The sequence below is a fragment of the Pavona decussata genome, unplaced genomic scaffold (genome assembly GCF_977016875.1).
Source record: "Pavona decussata unplaced genomic scaffold, jaPavDecu1.1 SCAFFOLD_366, whole genome shotgun sequence".
NCBI classification, from domain to species: domain Eukaryota; kingdom Metazoa; phylum Cnidaria; class Anthozoa; order Scleractinia; family Agariciidae; genus Pavona; species Pavona decussata.
The window spans coordinates 1,445,381-1,463,005 of NW_028145742.1; the positions used below are offsets into that span (position 1 = coordinate 1,445,381).

Here is a 17,625-nt window from a genome sequence, read left to right on the forward strand (position 1 = left end):
AGCTGACATAAGCGCACGAAATTAACGCGAGGCGCGAGAGCTCAGTAACTTCCGGTTTACAGATTGGCGCCAAAATCAAACAGCATCAAACAAGTGTCCGCCATATTTCTCAGTACTGCTACAAATTGTCATGATCTGGTGATTTTGTACATTTTCTTTCGTGCTCTCGAGAAATTTCGTCGTTTTAAAGCATCTTTGGCTTTTCTGCAGAAATGGTAAGTAAAGGTTTTACGTTTGAGGTATTCAAATACATAATTTGGAAAACTTTCGCTCGTCAAATTGCGACCAATGTTGTTCTTTTTCAGTCGAAGAAGCGTGGACTAAGTTTGGAAGAGAAAAGAACTCGTCTTTTGGAACTTTTCTTTGAAAAGGTAAGAGTGCTGGTATTGATAAAGAAACTTGAGTACTTTTGCACTTTAATTAGACTTTTTTCTCTGTATAATTGTTCACCAAATGACCTTACATCGACAATGATGCTCAGCTAGAATGATGTTAACGAATTGAGTCTTGTTCACCCAGAAACTATCTATTCCCGATAATATTATTATTCCCAGGCGTCTAGGCTTGACATTTTAACTACAGCTTGTGTTAAGATTGTTAAATTTTATAAAGGACAAAAATTTGTGTTGCCTCTTCTTATATTTGTTTCAACAGAAAGACTTCTTCCTCCTGAAGGAACTGGAAAAAATTGCTCCAAAGGAAAAAGGAATTAGTAAGTGGAAATTACAGTAAAACGCTACTGAACGCCATGTTGTGTTATCTAACATGAAAATGATGATGTTTATTTATTTCTTAATCAGCATCCATGTCTGTCAAGGACGTTTTACAAAGCTTGGTTGATGACAATCTTGTGGACACTGATAAAATTGGTACTTCCATTTATTTCTGGGCTTACCCAAGCAAGGCAATGCATACGGTAAGTACAGTTAGTCTGAGTCGTCATCATCCTCATTGTAAGAGCACGTCAGACCACTTTACTAAGCATGTGATGCTGCTGGAAATACACCAAATCCTGAAGTCTGTAATCTTGCTGACCTGTAATTTATTTTCATGTAATGCTAATGTCAACTGGCTGCCTGTCTCTGCTAGCCCCTATGGTTATTCCAGGTAGCCAGTACTCTAATTCTATTATTTTCTAAATGTTTTGCAATGAACTTCACACAAGGCAAGAGTACAAATAAATATTGTTGATGTAGCACTGCACTTACTACAGCTTTCATTGCTACCCTATCTCTAAACTTTGAAACCTAATGATTTGAGATTTTTTTCACCATCAATCATTATTATAGCAACAACCAAAGGCCATAAAATACAGAACCCAACAAGATGGATTGAAATCTTCCAATCACCATGTACAAATGAGCTAAGCATCTCTGTTTTTCAAGAAGTTTGGTATCACAACTGATGGCAGTGAAAAACCAAACTTCAAGAATCAGCTTTTGGTTGAGTATTGAAGTTCAGGGTTTGCATGTTCTTGAAAAGTGCAGCAATGGCTGTTTCTTTGTATGTAAAGATCAGTAGGAAGGTCTCAGTTGTTGGGATGGCAAGCCTTCTGGTACCTTCTTGAAAAGTACGGAAAGACTGTATGAAACTCTATGCCCATACTTTTGAATGTTCTATATACATACCAATTTATTTAATCCTCAGAGACAGCAAAAGATTCAACAACTTACTGAGCAAATCAGTGAATGTGAGAAGAAAATTGCCTCCACAACAAAACAACTGAAGCAGGCTAACAGTGGAAGAGAACAGTCTGTGAGTAGCACTGATCAGTGAGCATAATTTACACTAACAGCCAGTTCCATTGTTTTGTGTAGATCCTGCTTTTTTACACATTTGATTTGATGGCTATGATTAAAAGTCACGATTCCATCAAGAGCAACAATGAAATTGGCAAAGTTTACAACGAGAACCCAAAAGATGCTATGTGTAGGGAGAATTCCAAAAAGAAAGGGGGCTACATCAGGGAGAAATTTTGCAGGTTTTGACAAAATACCTTATTGTTCACACTGGGATATTTGTAGGTTTAAGGTAGTTTTTACCGATTTTCTAAGCCAAGCAAATATCTCAACAAAACATGGCCCAGTAGCTTACTTTTTGAAATGGCAATCCATATCTATCCTGACCATCTATAGCCAAAGCTATCTGCTAATTTGTTTTTACTCCACTCCAACAATTCCTATAATTATTAATAATTTAACTGTAATGATAGGATGACAGAGATGCCATTCTTAAAGAGTTGGCACAAAAAGAAAAACTATGTAAAGAACTGGAAAAAGACCTTGAGCGATACAGAGAATGCGATCCGGAAGTGCTAGCAAACATGCAGAAAGAGACAGGCATGGCAAAAGAAGGCGCTAATCGCTGGACCGACAATGTGTTTACCATTAAGTCATGGTGTGTAAGGAAGTTTGGACTGGAAGAAAAAATGATTGACAAGAACTTTGGAATTCCAGAGGACTTTGATTACATGGAGTAAACGGAGAGACAAAACTGTATGTATCATGAAGCTCGTATCAAGATGTTTGTTTCAATACACTTGGCTGTCTTGGTAACTTGTATCGATACAGCTCAGAGTGTAAATTTTATCATTACAACAACCTGTGATATTTTTCATGTCATCCAAAGGATGGAACTTTTAAATCATGTGCTATAAAATAGCACATGACTGAAGGGCTCAGCCAGGACATAACGAACCTTAACATGCAATCAGGCTCTACTTTCATTTCACTTGGTATACCATTTCCACAGGAAATTTGAAATGAAACGTCTTGGCAAGTAGCTGAATAAGAGGACTTAAGAGTGCCACTAAAATAAGGCCTTGTAGCAGGTTAAACCAACCTAAAGTGCAGTTTAGGTTGAGTTTTGTTTTGCTCAGATTTATCTGAATTATTATATGTAGCCTTTGATTAAACTTCAATTTGTTTGGTTGGTTTCTGCTTCATTTTTGGATGAAACCCATGGCTAGGAGCAAGTTTGTTTCCAGAACAAGATGGTTGCATCGATCTTCTGTTTCTTTGTAAAGTTACCAAGTGGAACAAGCCTGGAGATGATTTATTAATAATAATTATTATATCTTAGCTTGCTACAGTTGTTGTTTGCTTTATTTCCTGGGAATTTAATATGTGCCTGGGGTTGGTGCCCAAGCACAGAAAGTCCATGATGCGAATATTTGGCCAATTTGCAAAGCTTTTTCATCAAAATTGATGTCCAGGAGGTCACATAACCATCTAAACAGTAGCCTGCATAGCTAGTATCACTGCTTGTATGGTGGCAACAATTTTTTTTGGTGTTCTTATGGTGTTCCAGGAAAACTATGCCTTATCAATATATCAATATATACACAAGAGATTTATTGACTTCAGTAGTTCAGTTCAGCTGATGATGTGACTGTGGCATAGTTCAAAATCCAACAATTTTTTTGGTTGACTTTCCCAATCGCATTAGTCTATAATACTCTGCTTCTGCTCTCGACTGTACCATGTTTTTCCTCTTTGGGTGAAGTCTTAACTTTTCAAGTGTTTCTTGGAAATATTCTGGAGGAGGTGCTGTAATAACAATGTCTTTTCCTTCATCAAAGTTTGGTAAAGTCATTTGCCTTGCATGTAAGTGAAGAGGGACAAGTGCTCTTTGCCATGGTCGGATCTTTCCTTTCGCTTTGGGGTCAGTTTTGTTCTTTACACCTTGAAATTGTAGCAGCTGGAGTAACCGCAGAGGTATTACCTATGGAAAAATTGTATCAACAATAAGTCTATAATAGTTGAAAATGTCTTATTATAAGTAACATTTGCTTGCTTTCAATTTGCATTGGTGGAGTTGCAGGATTCTTGCTAAGATTTGTAAAAGAAGGTAATAAATTTGCATTAGCCCACTTTGAAAATGAGTGATGGCCTGGGTCGAGAGTAACTGCCCAAGCGATTGTGGGATTGTTTGGGGGGACACTGAATGCGATGATAATAGCCAAAGTCCCCCAAACCTTCCCACAATCGCTTGGGCAGCTACTCTCGACCCAGGCTATCACTCTTTTTCAAAGTGGACCATAGCAGGTGGACGCCATCTTGTAATGTCCCCCAGGGAATGATGGGAAAGAGATGGCTGCGGGAAAAATGGAAACCAAACATGGTGAACTTGAAATAAGCTTGAAATGCTCAAGCCATGAGTGATTTCTTTACAGTTAATAGATTTTCATGTAATATTATTTATCTGCTGGATGTTTTTCATTTTTTATGGCAAGGAAATTTCCAAAACAAGGACAAGTTTTTTCAAAATACAATGCATGTCGAAAGCAGTTTCAATAATTTTGGAAACTTCTTTTTTCTTTGAGATAGCCGGTAACATTTACTCGAATAGATGGTAAAAAAAGAACAGGTTACCAGCTCCTAACAAGTACCCTACAGTTGTATATGTGAGACCACTTCCTAACCCATTCTCCATGGGTGTCTAGATGATGGCTTACATCCAAATATTATAAAATGCATTTTTTCAATTACAAATTTTATGAAACAAAATTACACCCATCTTGTTTGAGCTTGCTTTACCTGTGGTTCACGGGAGTCTGATGAGAACTTGTGATCTCCCAGTATTGGACACTTCAATCCTTCTGCTACGTGTACTCTGATTTGTTGTTTAAGGCCTGTTACTGGTTCCAGTTGTATAAGAGCACACGTTGTCTTATTTGTATCTAACACTTGAAATCTTGTTATCGCATCTTTGAAACCAGCAGCTTTTAACACCTTAAAATAGAACAAAAAAATATATTCCCATTAAACAATGGTACTGATTTTGGCAAATTCCCTTTAAAAAAATTAATGTTAAATATTTTTACATACTGCATCAGATTTTCCAACCAGGTCTTGTCTGGTTACAATGCGATGCCCTCCAGCAAGCTTAGCTTCTCCAATTGGAATATTAATTTCTCCTTCCTCAAATGTTGGTATTCCAACTGTGACGGCCCAGTATTGTTTTTTAATTGTTCTATTCAAGAACATTTCTGCAACTTTCTTGGCTGCACTAGGTGATCTGAAATACAAACAAATGTGTCTCAGATCAGTTGCTGTCAAGACTAATGTTTGTCAGCAGCATCACGTTAAAGATCAGATAAAAGCTCTGCTGATTCAACTTCCTTCCTATTAAGCATTCAAATCCTTGTTTAAAAATTACAAATAATCAGTGAGTACCTTGTCAACAGGAGAGTGCCACTACAATCCCTGCAAGGAGAGCATATTATTTGCAAATTAGTTAAATTAATTTGACAAAAATTAAACAGTGATCCACTGTCAAATGATAAGTTGATAGATTGAGCTGATAACCATGTCAGAACAATGTAGGCCAGGGATGTAACAGTTTGAAACATTTCGTCGTTGTATCCTTGTTACGCCAGCCCACTGATACTGCTATAACCTTGAGCTGAAAAGATTGAACAAGCTCACTTGCTAACCCCAAATTATCAGCACTTATGTCCAGTACCTATGCCACAGAGATACTTGGAATAGCTCCATTTTCTATTCTCTAACCCCTGCCCTCCGCGACAGGTGAGATGGCATTGCAATCCTAGCATCTTTGCTAAATACCCAAGGAGGGGACTAGAGGGATCTGAATTTCTCATTTTCCATCACCATCAATAGCTGATTCCCATACTCTTCCTAGGCAGTACCTGTCACTTTCATCTCTTTTGTTACTCTCGATCACAGAAAATGTTTTTGTTTTCAATCTTCAATGCTTTCTCCACCCTTTATTCCATCACTTTAACACATGGGTGTAGAACAGAAGAGTCATTGCCTTCACTCAGAACACATCACAGGGCCAAAGACCACAATGGCAGCATCCATGGAAGCCAATTTTGGGGATTACAACCAGACTTGAAGAGGTAAGTGAAATGAAGATTGTTTAAAATGTAAAAATGGTAACTACAGGTGCATTTGAATAACAAGCAATAACAGCTCTGTAACTAACTGTAATGATATAAATATAGCTGTATAGAACTGTAATAATTATTTGTAGCAGATATAGTACCAAAGTACCTATCTAGCCGATGCGCTAGCTCTGGTGTTTGCCCCAGTTTCTTTATTTCTGTAAACTCTTCAAGCATATCCATTACACACATCTTCACACCAGGCCCAGCTGCAAGAAAACAGAAAACATTTGGTGCTTTATAAGCTAATGAAGGGACATGTCTGACACTTTCACAAACTGAAATAATTTGAGTAGCTGGGACAGGGAGTTAAGCAAGGAATATTACTTGTGAGGGAGGGGGTAGGGATCAGCAATGAATAGTGGTGTGCATGATGAGCAAAGGGAACTGAGAGGGTGGTATTCTGTCGCTGTAATTGAAACAAGTAAATCAACATACCAAGTGGTTTCAACCAACCTATGGTTGAAACCAAGTTAAGTGTTCCTGGTCAATATATGAATCAAGTTTCAAACCTTTACATAAGCGTATGTACTTACAGTGCACAGGCAGTCCATATGGTTTGTTTATTGCGATAATGTCATCTGTAGAAATAATGCCCTTGATAAGCAGATTTAATTAACCTCTCAAACCATATAAGCTTATTAACTGCAACCTTGGACAAATCAAATGAAAAATTAAGACGACCCCACCCCCACCCCATTTCAATGATGGAAAAATGGCGCATTTTGCTTTGTGCATGAATTTGTCATTGATTTGGGGGGAAGAGGGAGTTAAGTTTTTTTTTTATCCTGTCCAAGCTTGTAGCAGTCAAGAGGATATAGGTGGTCGGTTTGCAACATATCTGTGAGTAGTATGCATCAGTCCATCCCAGGAGTGCAAATTTCAATTTACCCTTTCACCTCCAAAATCACACTTAAACAGTAGTTAAAAAGAAAAAAGCTAAGTTATCGAAGACTTGATCAGGGAGTACAAGCTAGTGGATGATCATGATGGATCAGTTTGACACACGTGCAAAAATATAAACATTCAAAACTTCTGAATTAGATTTACGTAGACATACAAGAGAAATTGATTAAACCGACCAAAAGCTATGAATGCTAATATACTTACTGTTCTTGAACAGCACTCTATCAGCGAGATACTGTGCGTCAATAACAGTCCTTCCTAAAGCTAACTTTGCAGTTTTGGCTGCAAGCGCCATGTTGAACCACCGCCCGCAATGAAACCGCACAGTGGCTATACAATGAAGTATACATTGAGTCGCACACATGAAGTATAAACCAGAATGTTTTGGTCCCAATCTCTTTAACCGCGCGCACATGTGTTGCGAAAGACAACATGGCGAAGAGTATTCGGTCGAAAAGAAAACGTAAACTTCGCGCTGAAAGACGGGAGAAACTCAAGCCAAAGGTAAAAGCAAAGTTGGAAGAGATACTCGGATTAAACGACAACGAAATGGTTGTAGAAGCGGAGAGCTGTGAGGCAGATAAAAGCGGAGAAACGCAAGAAGATTCACTGGAAAATCAGGAAGCAACGGCAATCAATGAAACAGGTACAAAGACATCACATTTTGTTCATTGGGGGCTGTTTGCTTTATAGCTTCAATTTTGCTCATTACCTCATTGGTTTTGAAGTATCGTTACCCGGGGGGGGGGGGAGTACTCCCATATATAACCTGTATGGACCTATATCGGTATGTACCGCTGTGGAGGGTATGGTTTTCAAGAAGCTGAGTCTGGTTGTTGTGGTTGTTGTTGAAAGAGTTTTGTATGGTGGCCCAAAATTGTCATGGCAATTTCAATTTCATCACTTCAATTTTTTTCAACCTGTCTAAGTACCGGAAATAGTGGCCTTGATTCTAGAGCCCATCACCATCTGGGTAATAACCCACAATGAAGTTCAAATTGCCGTGATGAAATAGGCCATTTCCGAGTTGCTTTGAACCTCATTGTCAAAGCGTGGCCAAGTGCAAAGTTTTTATTATGAAAATTAGTTTTCATTCAATTGCAAACAAAACTAATTTGCACATGAAAAGATTTGCACTTAGCCTCGCATTCATAGTGAGGTTCACGGCAACTCAGAAATGGCCTATTGACACTTTTGGGCCACCGTAGCTTTGTTCTAGAAAATGGTATCATTTTCTAGGAAACTGATCAATTGCTTGAAGAATTTAGTTGTTTTTGTACAAGTAGATTTTGTTTTTTTCTGAACTGTGATAGTGCAAGTTTCCAGAAAATGGCAAGTCTGGGATAGGTTAGGGATTTTTAGTCTTTAGTCTAGTGTAGAGTTGCAAAATGCAGCTGAACTTAGAGTCCCAGTGGGAAACCCCCACCCAAAAATGTTACCCCCTTGGCACTGTTACTGTAAAATGGATTATTGCTGCGGAAGCTAATTTTCTGTTTGCACATGTTTTTGTCAGAAAATCCTGAGGATGTTGACATGGCATCAGAGGATGTGACACACAAGAATCTTGGGAAGAAAGCCCTCCAGAAAAGTAACAAGAAAAAGAATTTAAAACGACTTAAAAACAAGAAAAAGAAACAACAAAAGATTTTCAAGTGGTAGCTTTAGAGGAAAGGACTCTTCAGAAGATGAAATGCTTACTAGCAAGCTTACATAACCCAAAATCAAGGGAAATTACATCCAAAGCTCAGAATTATATTCAAAATGGCATCTGAATAACACATTTCCAAGCTTTTTAGTTTCATTTACCATTGTAAATACTTCCCCTTGAATTTTTTGCAAAGAATTTTAATATCATTGTAACAATCTAATGAAGCATTGTTTATACTGCTGTGTGCCCTAACGCTTCAATAGGCATTGCTGAAGAATTCTGTTGCTTTAGTTTTCACTAAATTTCAATAAAAGTACACTTGTATAAATTGTGATATTTGTTCTTTATTTTAATAAAAAGTATCAGTACTGTCTTGTCGCTGTTATTGTACAGATTTGGTGGCATTGGTACAACTGTTGACATGAAACCATTGCCCCTTGCTTATCTCATATTGACATGTTTATTACCACTTGGTTGTTTTTTTCCTTTCTTTCTCTCTATGTAACTTGGTTCACAAATGGCCTTCAAGTTTTACCCTTTCAGCACCAGTATCAACATGTATTTTCTCCTCACGGTCCTCCATATATTTCTTATGTTACAAGTTGGGAGATTTTGTCTAAAATCAAGGCATTTCATCTTTGATGATTATTTCCTTTATTCTCCTGACTTAAATGTTTAACCAAGCAGTGACATTGTAAGGAGAAATTAGAGGTTGGTCACCACTAATAATAATAATAATAATAATAATAATAATAATAATATTAATAATAAAAACAATATTTTAAGAGGAGGCCTCCAATCACCTGGCAGTGGTCTTCAGAAGGGTCCTCTAAGACTCCCTTTAGCTTTAAGCCCCACTGGGGCTTTAAGGGTTAACAGGAGGAAACTTTGCTGACTACAGTCAATAACTGTTATTGCCATTCACTAACACTGGTCACTTAACAGGCAAGAGGAACTCACCCTTACTGCTCTCAACTCTTGTTACGCTAACCACTATGAAAAAAATTGGGAAATAACTTGGCTAGTCAAACAATAAAACTGTTTAAATCAAATATGGAGTGGATTTTTGGAGGACAAGTGGAAGAAAAGCAGCGGTCAACTGTTCCAATTTCACATACTGTCAACAGATAACTCCTAGTTGGGAGGAGGCGGGGGGGGGGGGGGGGGGACATCTGCACAACCATCCGAACATCTGATTCTTTTCACTGTTGTTTAGCTTAGTTCTTCAAGTGTGTTGATCAGAATAAACCTGGAGAACAGTATGTAAAGCTTTCTAAACCACACCAACTGGCTTCTGTGAGCACACATGGCCTTCTATGAAAAAAAAAAGAAAACAACAAAACATTTAAGTAAAGTATAAAATTATGTACCAAACAAAAAGTCAAACACTCCTAACCTGTGCTAATATGACCCCCTCAGGACTTGAAAGAAACATATGCCTGAAATAAAGGAAAGCATAATGAAGTAGTTCAAATACCATTGATTTACATTTAATTAAAAAAAAAACACTGCCATCTTAGATCTGCAGAAGGGCTTTTCAGGACAATCCTAGGAAACATAATATAAACATTTACAGCCACCTTCAGTTTTCACCTGAAGGAAATTAAGTCAGCGTTACATTGTAATTACATTCTGGACCTTCCCAAAGCAAAAACGACTACTTATGGCCTACACTCCTTTTCATACTTAACTAGTAAAATATGGAACTCTCTCCCTGACACTTACAAGACATCTGATTTTCTTCAATTCAAGCAAAAGATCCTTAATTATGATGCCTTTTCACAGTGTATATAATGTTGTATGTATATAGTGTATGTATAATGATAGAATTGTAATTGTATTTCATTTTATTTTATAATTTTTTGTCTATTTACTCTTTCTTTCTAATATTTATTTTCTCGAAGATATTAGCTATTCAAAGCTACTCTGTAAATTCCAGGATAAATAAAGTATATGTATGTATGTATGTTTGACTTGCCTTGAGTGAACACTAAATGGAAGGTCCAGTAATGAGATGTACTTCCTCAATATACTGATACTGCTAAGCACATAAACTACAACATCTTCAAGGAGTCCTTCATTCTTCAGTCTTTGTACTGCTTTGAAAGCAGCAATGTGATTTGCATGACCTGACACTCCATATGAGTCAAATGTTACAACCTGTGGTATAAAAGACAAATCTTAGCAGAAACATAAAAGTTGAATACAGCTACGTCTCTGGGTGATCAATCTCAAAAGTGAACATCTCCCTTCGGCAACCACATTGAAATAGTTTCTCCTTACAATACCACTACCGGTACTTGATCAAACATGCAGATTATAAGAATGATGGAAATGATCACCAGTAAGGAAATATCTTGATAACCAAATTCTCCCAAATAGTAACATAAATACAGAGAAACAGTAAGGAGAATGTGTTATTGATAATGCAACTAAAAGCATTAACAACATCACATGTATCAATTCTCAATCAATCTCTGTATTTTTAGACCTAAGTGAAGATGTATCAGTGGTATCCTTTCTGATCCTGAAGGTGGTCACTTCCACAGATCCAACTGTATGGTCCACAAATTCAGATTCTAGTTCTGCATCAAATCAGGCAATTATCACCTACTGCAGACAATGGAAGCAATGATTTTATCCATCATTTCAGGGCATTTCAACTCACCACTTGAATTTGGTTATGTTTGATGTGATCAGTGATTATTTTCCCAACAAGCTTAGTATCCCAGACCACAGTGGGATCATCTGGAAGGGAACTGAAAGGTTACAGCAACAATGATTATTTTAAAATAAAATTGTGATATGAAGACAAATCTACAAAATGTGAAGTATGCAAATGTCCACTAAGGGTCACCTAATACAAAGAAAATACAAATTAAATAAAATAATGTTTGCCAGACTTGAAATTGAGAAGCACCCCATTCACTTATTCTGCATGGTTTACCTGTGGTCAGTTACAGTCACATGACTGGGTGGAATTCCCAGGATGCCACAGCTTGATACCAACTCCTGTTTCCTTATATCCCCTTGTCTGTAATAATTACCTAAGATGAAACAGTCACAAGTCAAGTTGGAAACAAAAACTATGATCTGGCCCTGAGGTGTTAAGGGTGATAGTTGCATGGGTTGGGCTATTACAATTTGATTTGTTAGGCTCTAGGGGTTATATTATGTAAACACAAAATGTCCCCAAGGAGTGGACCTAGGTAAAAGGTTTGAAGGAGTCGTGGGGGGGGGGGGGGGTAGGGCAGTGATCTGGAAACGTCATCAGTGGAGCAATAATCTATGTTTGACTGGGAATGAAATACAAATCTGACTTTTATTATTACATACCTGTGGACAAGCAAAGTAGATGCACTGTGGAACATCGTCTGAGATTTAAAATGGTGGGTGAGAAAAACATGCACTCATCATCTGGGTGAGCTGTGATAACAAGAACAGCTTTCTTGTCAAATTCCGGCCTGTTAGCTTGCTGGAGATTTAGCTGTCTACAGTAAAAAGCTATTAAAATACTTGACAAAACTGCAACAAAGAGGAAAACCGAAAATTCACTCAGCTCAAGAGACAACATTGGCGTGTGTGGTTACCAAGCGAACAGAGGGTAAAGCGTGGCTGCTAAGCCCTCCTGAAAACACAATGTTTTGAATCTCGGGCTTTGTTTTTGTGATGGCAGAAAATGTGCTGGTTTTCATCATGTTTTACTGTTCCTTCAGATGAGTTTAACCCTGAATAGAACATTGTTATAAGATGGAGAAGATTATCTCTCCATCGCCTAAAGAAAACGGATTTGAAGATCATCAGGACACGGAGTATAGAAGTATGAGCGTGAAGCCCGCAAACTCAGCTGTTTTGGCGCAAAGTGATAAAGTTATTGTCCAGAGCTTAAACTGTGATACAAGCATGGCAGTCAAGAAAGAGAAGGATAATGGATTTGCGGGAGATGAAGAAGAAGGAGATTTCCCAGAGGACAGGGAAAATCAAAGTCGTAGAAACATTTCTACGCTCACGTCAAGGCACTATGCTGGTCATGTTAGGGTCTTCAAAGGTATCCTAGCTAATATCACGTTGTTTATCCTAACGTTTCATATTATCAGAAATCAAGCAGTTTGTTACATAGGACACAATGATGTTAATGACTCTATCCATGAAGATAATTTAGGTAATCTTTTACGTGAAATAGTTTCTGTTTTATGAATAACGTTATACAAGTAAACTTGTAAACTTACAGCAAGTACGTACATGTGATCTAATATCGCACTTTTCCCTTTATTCCAGAGTGGTTAAAATGCAAAGGAATGGCGGATGATTTTGAGCAGTGGGAACCAAAAATTATCAGCAACTGGTTGTCTGAGTTTTACAAAGAATCCCACTTAAAACACGGCGGCACGAAAAAAGCGAGTTCACTCAGGATCATACGTTCTGCCATTGATCATCATTTAAAGAGTGCACCTTATTGCAAGTCTTACAGCCTAACACATTCCCTTGAGTTCAGTAAAGCAAATGCAACATTACATGACTTGGAAGCTGCGCAGAAAGAATTTTTGGATTCTTCAGAGTGCAGTTCCAGTGCTTTGCCACTGAATGTGGATGAAGTTCGTAAACTTTGGGCCACTGGGGTCGTGGGAATCAAGACTCCAAAATCTCTTCAACGGCTGGTGTTTTTAGGCATAGGGATCAATTTTGGTGTTACATCCAGAGACGACTTACGAGATTTAAAACCAAGTATGTTTGAGTTTCACATTGATGAGAAAACAGGCTTGGAGTACGCGTCATGCAACCTTGGGAGTTCACTTACTAGTCAGCTGAAGAAGAGTAAAAATAAGTGTACCGGAAGGAAAATGTTTAGTGTCCCTGGAAGCCTGCAGTGCCCTGTTGCAGCTTTGAAATTGTTCCTTAAACGGAGGAACCCTGCTTGCTCAGCGTTTTTTCAGATTCCTAACCGTGACTTTGTATCAAGTGGTATGTGGTACAGGGCACAGGCAGCTGGTTTGAACTGCCTGTCTGGCATGCTAAAAGACATGTCGCACGAGGCACTATTAGCAATGGATTACTCCAACCATAATTTGCGAGCCACACCTCCTATTGTGTTATATAAGGCAATGGAGGATATAACAAGTGTCCGGCATCCCAGAATCATAAATAATGTAGATCTTAACAACAAGATTGCACTGAACAGTCCCGGGCCTGCATTGTTGAGCTCAATGCCTACGCCTTCACTGAATACTCAAACTGTTCAGATTGACAAAAGTCCTGGACCTATGTTGTTGAGCTCAACACCTACTGCAGCACTGAAACCTCGATCTGTAGTTGTCGACAAAAGTCACAGTGTTGTACCCACTGTGAATTTGCATGGCATTAAAGCAGTGTCTGATGACGTACGCACTGCTGCAAATGTGCCCAGTCCCCCTGAAAATGTTCCAAACTGCAGCATTCCTCAGAGCTTGTATCCAGTGTTTTGCATTCCTCAGCAGTGGAATATCAAAGATATTATCAGAGCTGTAAATTCAGGAGAAGCACTTGTGATCACAAAACAGTCCAATAAGAGAGAGCTTCAGAACAGTGAACAGAATGGTGAAGTAATTCAGTACAGAGACAAACAACAACTGGATAGCAGTGATGTGCTCCAGAATGTTGGACGGGACAGGTCTGGACGCAAGCAGGTATTTGTTAATTAAAAACATCTTACAGTCATTTGAAATACTTCGAGAAAACTAAGTCTCAAACTAATTAATCATTCATGCAACCTCATTCCCAGGGTCTCTCCTCTCCCTATCCCCTGGAGGACAGGAAGAGGAGAGATCCTGGAAACAAGGTTGTCATTTATGAAGAGAAAAACAAAGGAAGTCACTACCATGAGGTAGGTTTGGAAAAGCAATCTTAATTATCATAAAATTTGGTGAACTTTTGTTTTTATTTCTCCAAGAATTAGTATTGTTTGAAAAGCTATATCAAACACTCAAAAATTTGTTTTATCTGCTTTCCAAACACCTCGAACTTGGTTAAAAAAAACTTGGCAATCAGATGAAACACTCTTCCTTATGTTTGATGTATTAAGAATACTATTTTACAAGGCTAAAATGATTAAAAACCAAACGTTTTTGACTAGTCAAGTCATCTTCAGGGTATATATATTTCTTCAAAAATAATTGCAAAATTGAGTTTGATGTTCATTTTTGTTTATAATTAAAGCCTGAGCCTAAACGTTTCCGCAGAGATCCAGATGTGGGGAAGGAAGAATCTTCTAAGGTAGGGTCCAGTTGTGTTGTTCTTAGTTGTCAAATTCTAGAATAATACACAGGCATAATGCTAATTACATTGTTTAAAGTGTTTGCTAGTTAATTTGTAAAATGGCACATTGTCAGTTTGTGTGCTTATGTAATATTCATAGTATTTGAAGAATTTAATAAATAATTAAAAAGATGTTGTGGCTAAAATGTGTTCAATAATTATCCCTGTTACAAAATTAATGGCAATTCGTGGGGTCCTCAGATTCCTGACCAAATTGAAATTTAGAAATGTTGGTTTATATGGTTTTTACAAAGAGAGAAAAACTCAGGAAAACCCTTCAGAGAGAGACAACAACTAACAAGAAAGTTTGTTTCATATGATGCTGAGGTTGTAATCCAAACACAGGTCAAAATAGTGGAAGGATAGCTCTCATGCTACAGTACTATTCCTGTTCTCTTCCCCTGGGGAGAGGGGGGATTACTCCCTTATATACTTGTAGCTATGTGTACCAAAGGGTATGGTTTTTGTGCTGTTTTGGTCTGAAATAGGGTATAGATGTTAACCATTATGGTCTGAAAGTCTAAAAGTGGGTATGGGTTTTACAGAAATGGGTATGGATTCTAGAAACCAGGTCTGAAAAAGGGTATAAATTTTAGACTACAGGTCTGAAAAAGGTACCAGAAATTTACATATTTTGGTCTGAAATAGGGTCAGGGTTTGGAAGGACTGAGCTGTGCACCTGCACCAAAAATTTCGAGTAGTACCCCTCCTCCCCCGGCTCTATTCATTGTCTGCAGTAATACCTTCATAAAAAATAACTAATGGCAATAACAGAATGGGGTTCATTAATAAGATGTCTTTTATAGGGTGATGGTGACTACATGATAGCAATAAATGGGATAAAGACTGGCATGCAAAGCTTGGATGATCTTATATCTAAACAGCAGCCTTCCAAAGTAGTTATTCAAGAGTTGTCACAAATTAATGACAATATTCAAAAACTCCTGCAAAGGATTAACACCAGTGCGATGGCAACACAGTGATTCTTTTTGTGTCAGGGCATCGTTTTGCCCTGGCTTTTTTGAGGCAGATTGAGTCGGAGGGTTGAGATCGGGGGAAGAGTTTTCAGCAGTTACAGGTTTGAAGACAGTTATTGAGGTCACCATAGTAAGGTGTAATGTATATAGGACTTTGTAAGTGAACACTCTAAGAATGTTCAAATCTTCTCACCTCTTTCAAGATGTACATATATAGTGAAGAGCTGGTGATTTGCATGTTTAGAAAAAGGGGAAAAACTAGATATTAAGGGAGTCTTGACTGTCAAAATAGAGAAGAAGTGCTAATGGCCAGCAATGAATTGTTTGTCTCCCAGAGTGGAGAACAGAAATAAGGCTGCATGTAAAATTTGTAAACAGTATTGGGAGAGATTTTTATTGCATGTTTGTTTTGTTTTTGTCTTTTTACTAATTCGATACTTTGTTAATACCATACAGTTATATTTTATAAATATTGTGATTTCAAATTGCCTGTGTACATGTTAGTGACATCGCAGCAATTTCACAGGGTTATCAGCAATGACTTGGTCTCTTATTTTGTTGCTTTTGCAAGAGTAGCATGTGTTGTCTTGATTGTGTGTAGAAGGTGGAAGGGGTGGGAGGGGGGGGGGGGATCTTCAGCCACCTGAAATAGCATTGAAATATTTGCCACTAGTTTGCACAGGTCAACTGAAATCACATTTCAGATTACCGTAAAATCACTGCTCAGATTGCTTTAAAACTTCCATGTGAAAACAAAACTATAGAGGTCAAGATTCTAGCTGTTAAGAAGTTAATGTATTATTGTTATTTATGAAGAGCACATGTCAACACTTAAAAAAGTTTTGATGCACAGCTCTGCTGTATTATCAGTACTGGATATATCATGTATCATTAAAAACACTTTTAGTTTCATTTTTTAGGTAAAACTTAAAGATATGCTATCTGTTGTGTAGTTAGTTTTAAAGTATTTATTTTAAACCTAAAAGGTTACAAGGCTTTTTTTAGTGTTTGCAAAAGCTAACTTGGAGTTTACAAGTGCCAAGTGCACATGCACTAAAAAGGGAGAAGGCAAGATTATTTTTACCACAGACTAAAGAAAGAAAGAGTTATATATTTAGTCACATAGCAAGAGCACAAAGTAATCTTACATATCTATCTCACCATTTGAGATAAATGTTTCTTCATATCTCTTTACCTGTATGGGTTTAAATAGTGTCCAAAATCCTCAAATAAAACAGTCACTGTAATATTATTGTTTTTGCTCACAATAAATATTTAACCCTGGAACCTTGCTTTTGAAAGGTTGTCTTCATGTTTTTTTTTGTTTTGTTTTTTTACACAGGTAGCTAAATTTTTATTTGTTTGTTTTCCAGTGCTTTTGCTAGTTATGTCAAAAGGATTGTAGTATAAAACAATTTATTATATTAAAAAAATTGACCTTTTTTATAGTATGCAGTCTTGTAGTTTTTTTTTTATTTCAATCGAGCCGTTTCAACGTAAACTAGCCCGGGCGAGTGCTTACAGACATCCCAAATTTCCGTCACAGAAAGGAAATTGTCTTTCACGTTTGACATTAATCTTTGCCGGGTTTCTGCATTGCCTATTTTTTTCTTCACCCTTCAGGCGACTTTAAAGGTGCTGAACTGTAACACAAGACAATTTCTTGTGGAACTTGCAACATTATGCTGACGAGAGCACCGCGCTGCATCTTGCAGAAAGTATATGTTACACTCTTGCAAGTTTCTCGCAAAATTGCGAAAACTAGAAGACAGTCTGCTTTCCTGCAGCTTGCAACGCAAGTTTTGATTGCAAGACGATTGTCAGAAGTGGTCTTACGCGCGTAATTTTCTCCACAAAGCTGTGTTGCAAATTGCAACATAAGTAATGGTATT

At 37.6% G+C, this 17,625-nt stretch overlaps 5 protein-coding genes across 5 annotated transcripts; 3 read left to right on the forward strand and 2 right to left on the reverse strand.

Annotated features, from left to right (window-relative positions):
* Positions 1–54: 54 nt before the first annotated feature.
* On the forward strand, positions 55–2,933 carry LOC146452648 (meiotic nuclear division protein 1 homolog). Its single transcript, XM_085097344.1, has 6 exons — positions 55–215; positions 306–371; positions 655–712; positions 801–916; positions 1,648–1,755; positions 2,213–2,933. Exons 1-6 carry the CDS (start codon positions 213–215, stop codon positions 2,477–2,479), a joined length of 618 nt encoding a protein of 205 aa, XP_084953470.1. The 5' UTR covers positions 55–212; the 3' UTR covers positions 2,480–2,933.
* Positions 2,934–3,234: 301 nt separating this feature from the next.
* On the reverse strand, positions 3,235–7,210 carry LOC146452649 (pseudouridylate synthase RPUSD4, mitochondrial-like). Its single transcript, XM_085097342.1, has 7 exons — positions 7,022–7,210; positions 6,448–6,492; positions 6,021–6,120; positions 5,178–5,207; positions 4,830–5,019; positions 4,539–4,733; positions 3,235–3,723 (listed from the first exon to the last, which is right to left on the reverse strand). The coding sequence occupies exons 1-7, from the start codon at positions 7,179–7,181 to the stop codon at positions 3,403–3,405; spliced, it is 1,041 nt and encodes a 346-aa protein (XP_084953468.1). The 5' UTR covers positions 7,182–7,210; the 3' UTR covers positions 3,235–3,402.
* On the forward strand, positions 7,211–8,837 carry LOC146452650 (uncharacterized). The gene is made up of 2 exons (XM_085097345.1): positions 7,211–7,463; positions 8,331–8,837. Exons 1-2 carry the CDS (start codon positions 7,250–7,252, stop codon positions 8,474–8,476), a joined length of 360 nt encoding a protein of 119 aa, XP_084953471.1. The 5' UTR covers positions 7,211–7,249; the 3' UTR covers positions 8,477–8,837.
* LOC146452651 (N-acetylglucosaminyl-phosphatidylinositol de-N-acetylase-like) lies at positions 8,785–12,157 on the reverse strand. Its single transcript, XM_085097343.1, has 7 exons — positions 11,802–12,157; positions 11,413–11,512; positions 11,134–11,224; positions 10,444–10,625; positions 9,862–9,904; positions 9,343–9,779; positions 8,785–9,001 (listed from the first exon to the last, which is right to left on the reverse strand). Exons 1-6 carry the CDS (start codon positions 12,037–12,039, stop codon positions 9,678–9,680), a joined length of 756 nt encoding a protein of 251 aa, XP_084953469.1. The 5' UTR covers positions 12,040–12,157; the 3' UTR covers positions 8,785–9,001; positions 9,343–9,677.
* On the forward strand, positions 12,078–17,013 carry LOC146452652 (uncharacterized). The gene is made up of 4 exons (XM_085097341.1): positions 12,078–12,513; positions 12,744–14,128; positions 14,658–14,714; positions 15,563–17,013. Exons 1-4 carry the CDS (start codon positions 12,216–12,218, stop codon positions 15,737–15,739), a joined length of 1,917 nt encoding a protein of 638 aa, XP_084953467.1. The 5' UTR covers positions 12,078–12,215; the 3' UTR covers positions 15,740–17,013.
* Positions 17,014–17,625: the final 612 nt, after the last annotated feature.

What these genes read in the sequence shown, in the direction of transcription:
- LOC146452648 (XM_085097344.1), top strand. An exon ending in TGGAACTTTTCTTTGAAAAG is followed by an intron (nt 372 to 654) that starts GTAAGAGTGCTG and finishes TTGTTTCAACAG; the next exon opens with AAAGACTTCTTCCTCCTGAA. An exon ending in ACAGTGGAAGAGAACAGTCT is followed by an intron (nt 1,756 to 2,212) that starts GTGAGTAGCACT and finishes CTGTAATGATAG; the next exon opens with GATGACAGAGATGCCATTCT.
- LOC146452649 (XM_085097342.1), bottom strand. Translation starts at nt 7,181, where the DNA reads ATGTGTGCGACTCAATGTATACTTCATTGTATAGCCACTGTGCGGTTT. An exon ending in ATATGGACTGCCTGTGCACT is followed by an intron (nt 6,121 to 6,447) that starts GTAAGTACATAC and finishes GTTTTCTTGCAG; the next exon opens with CTGGGCCTGGTGTGAAGATG. An exon ending in GGCACTCTCCTGTTGACAAG is followed by an intron (nt 5,020 to 5,177) that starts GTACTCACTGAT and finishes TTTGTATTTCAG; the next exon opens with ATCACCTAGTGCAGCCAAGA.
- LOC146452650 (XM_085097345.1), top strand. Translation starts at nt 7,250, where the DNA reads ATGGCGAAGAGTATTCGGTCGAAAAGAAAACGTAAACTTCGCGCTGAA. An exon ending in AACGGCAATCAATGAAACAG is followed by an intron (nt 7,464 to 8,330) that starts GTACAAAGACAT and finishes TGTTTTTGTCAG; the next exon opens with AAAATCCTGAGGATGTTGAC.
- LOC146452651 (XM_085097343.1), bottom strand. Translation starts at nt 12,039, where the DNA reads ATGTTGTCTCTTGAGCTGAGTGAATTTTCGGTTTTCCTCTTTGTTGCA. An exon ending in CCATTTAGTGTTCACTCAAG is followed by an intron (nt 9,905 to 10,443) that starts GCAAGTCAAACA and finishes CCTTTATTTCAG; the next exon opens with GCATATGTTTCTTTCAAGTC. An exon ending in AGGGGGTCATATTAGCACAG is followed by an intron (nt 9,780 to 9,861) that starts GTTAGGAGTGTT and finishes TTTTTTTCATAG; the next exon opens with AAGGCCATGTGTGCTCACAG.
- LOC146452652 (XM_085097341.1), top strand. Translation starts at nt 12,216, where the DNA reads ATGGAGAAGATTATCTCTCCATCGCCTAAAGAAAACGGATTTGAAGAT. An exon ending in ACAGGTCTGGACGCAAGCAG is followed by an intron (nt 14,129 to 14,657) that starts GTATTTGTTAAT and finishes TTATAATTAAAG; the next exon opens with CCTGAGCCTAAACGTTTCCG. An exon ending in GGAAGGAAGAATCTTCTAAG is followed by an intron (nt 14,715 to 15,562) that starts GTAGGGTCCAGT and finishes TGTCTTTTATAG; the next exon opens with GGTGATGGTGACTACATGAT.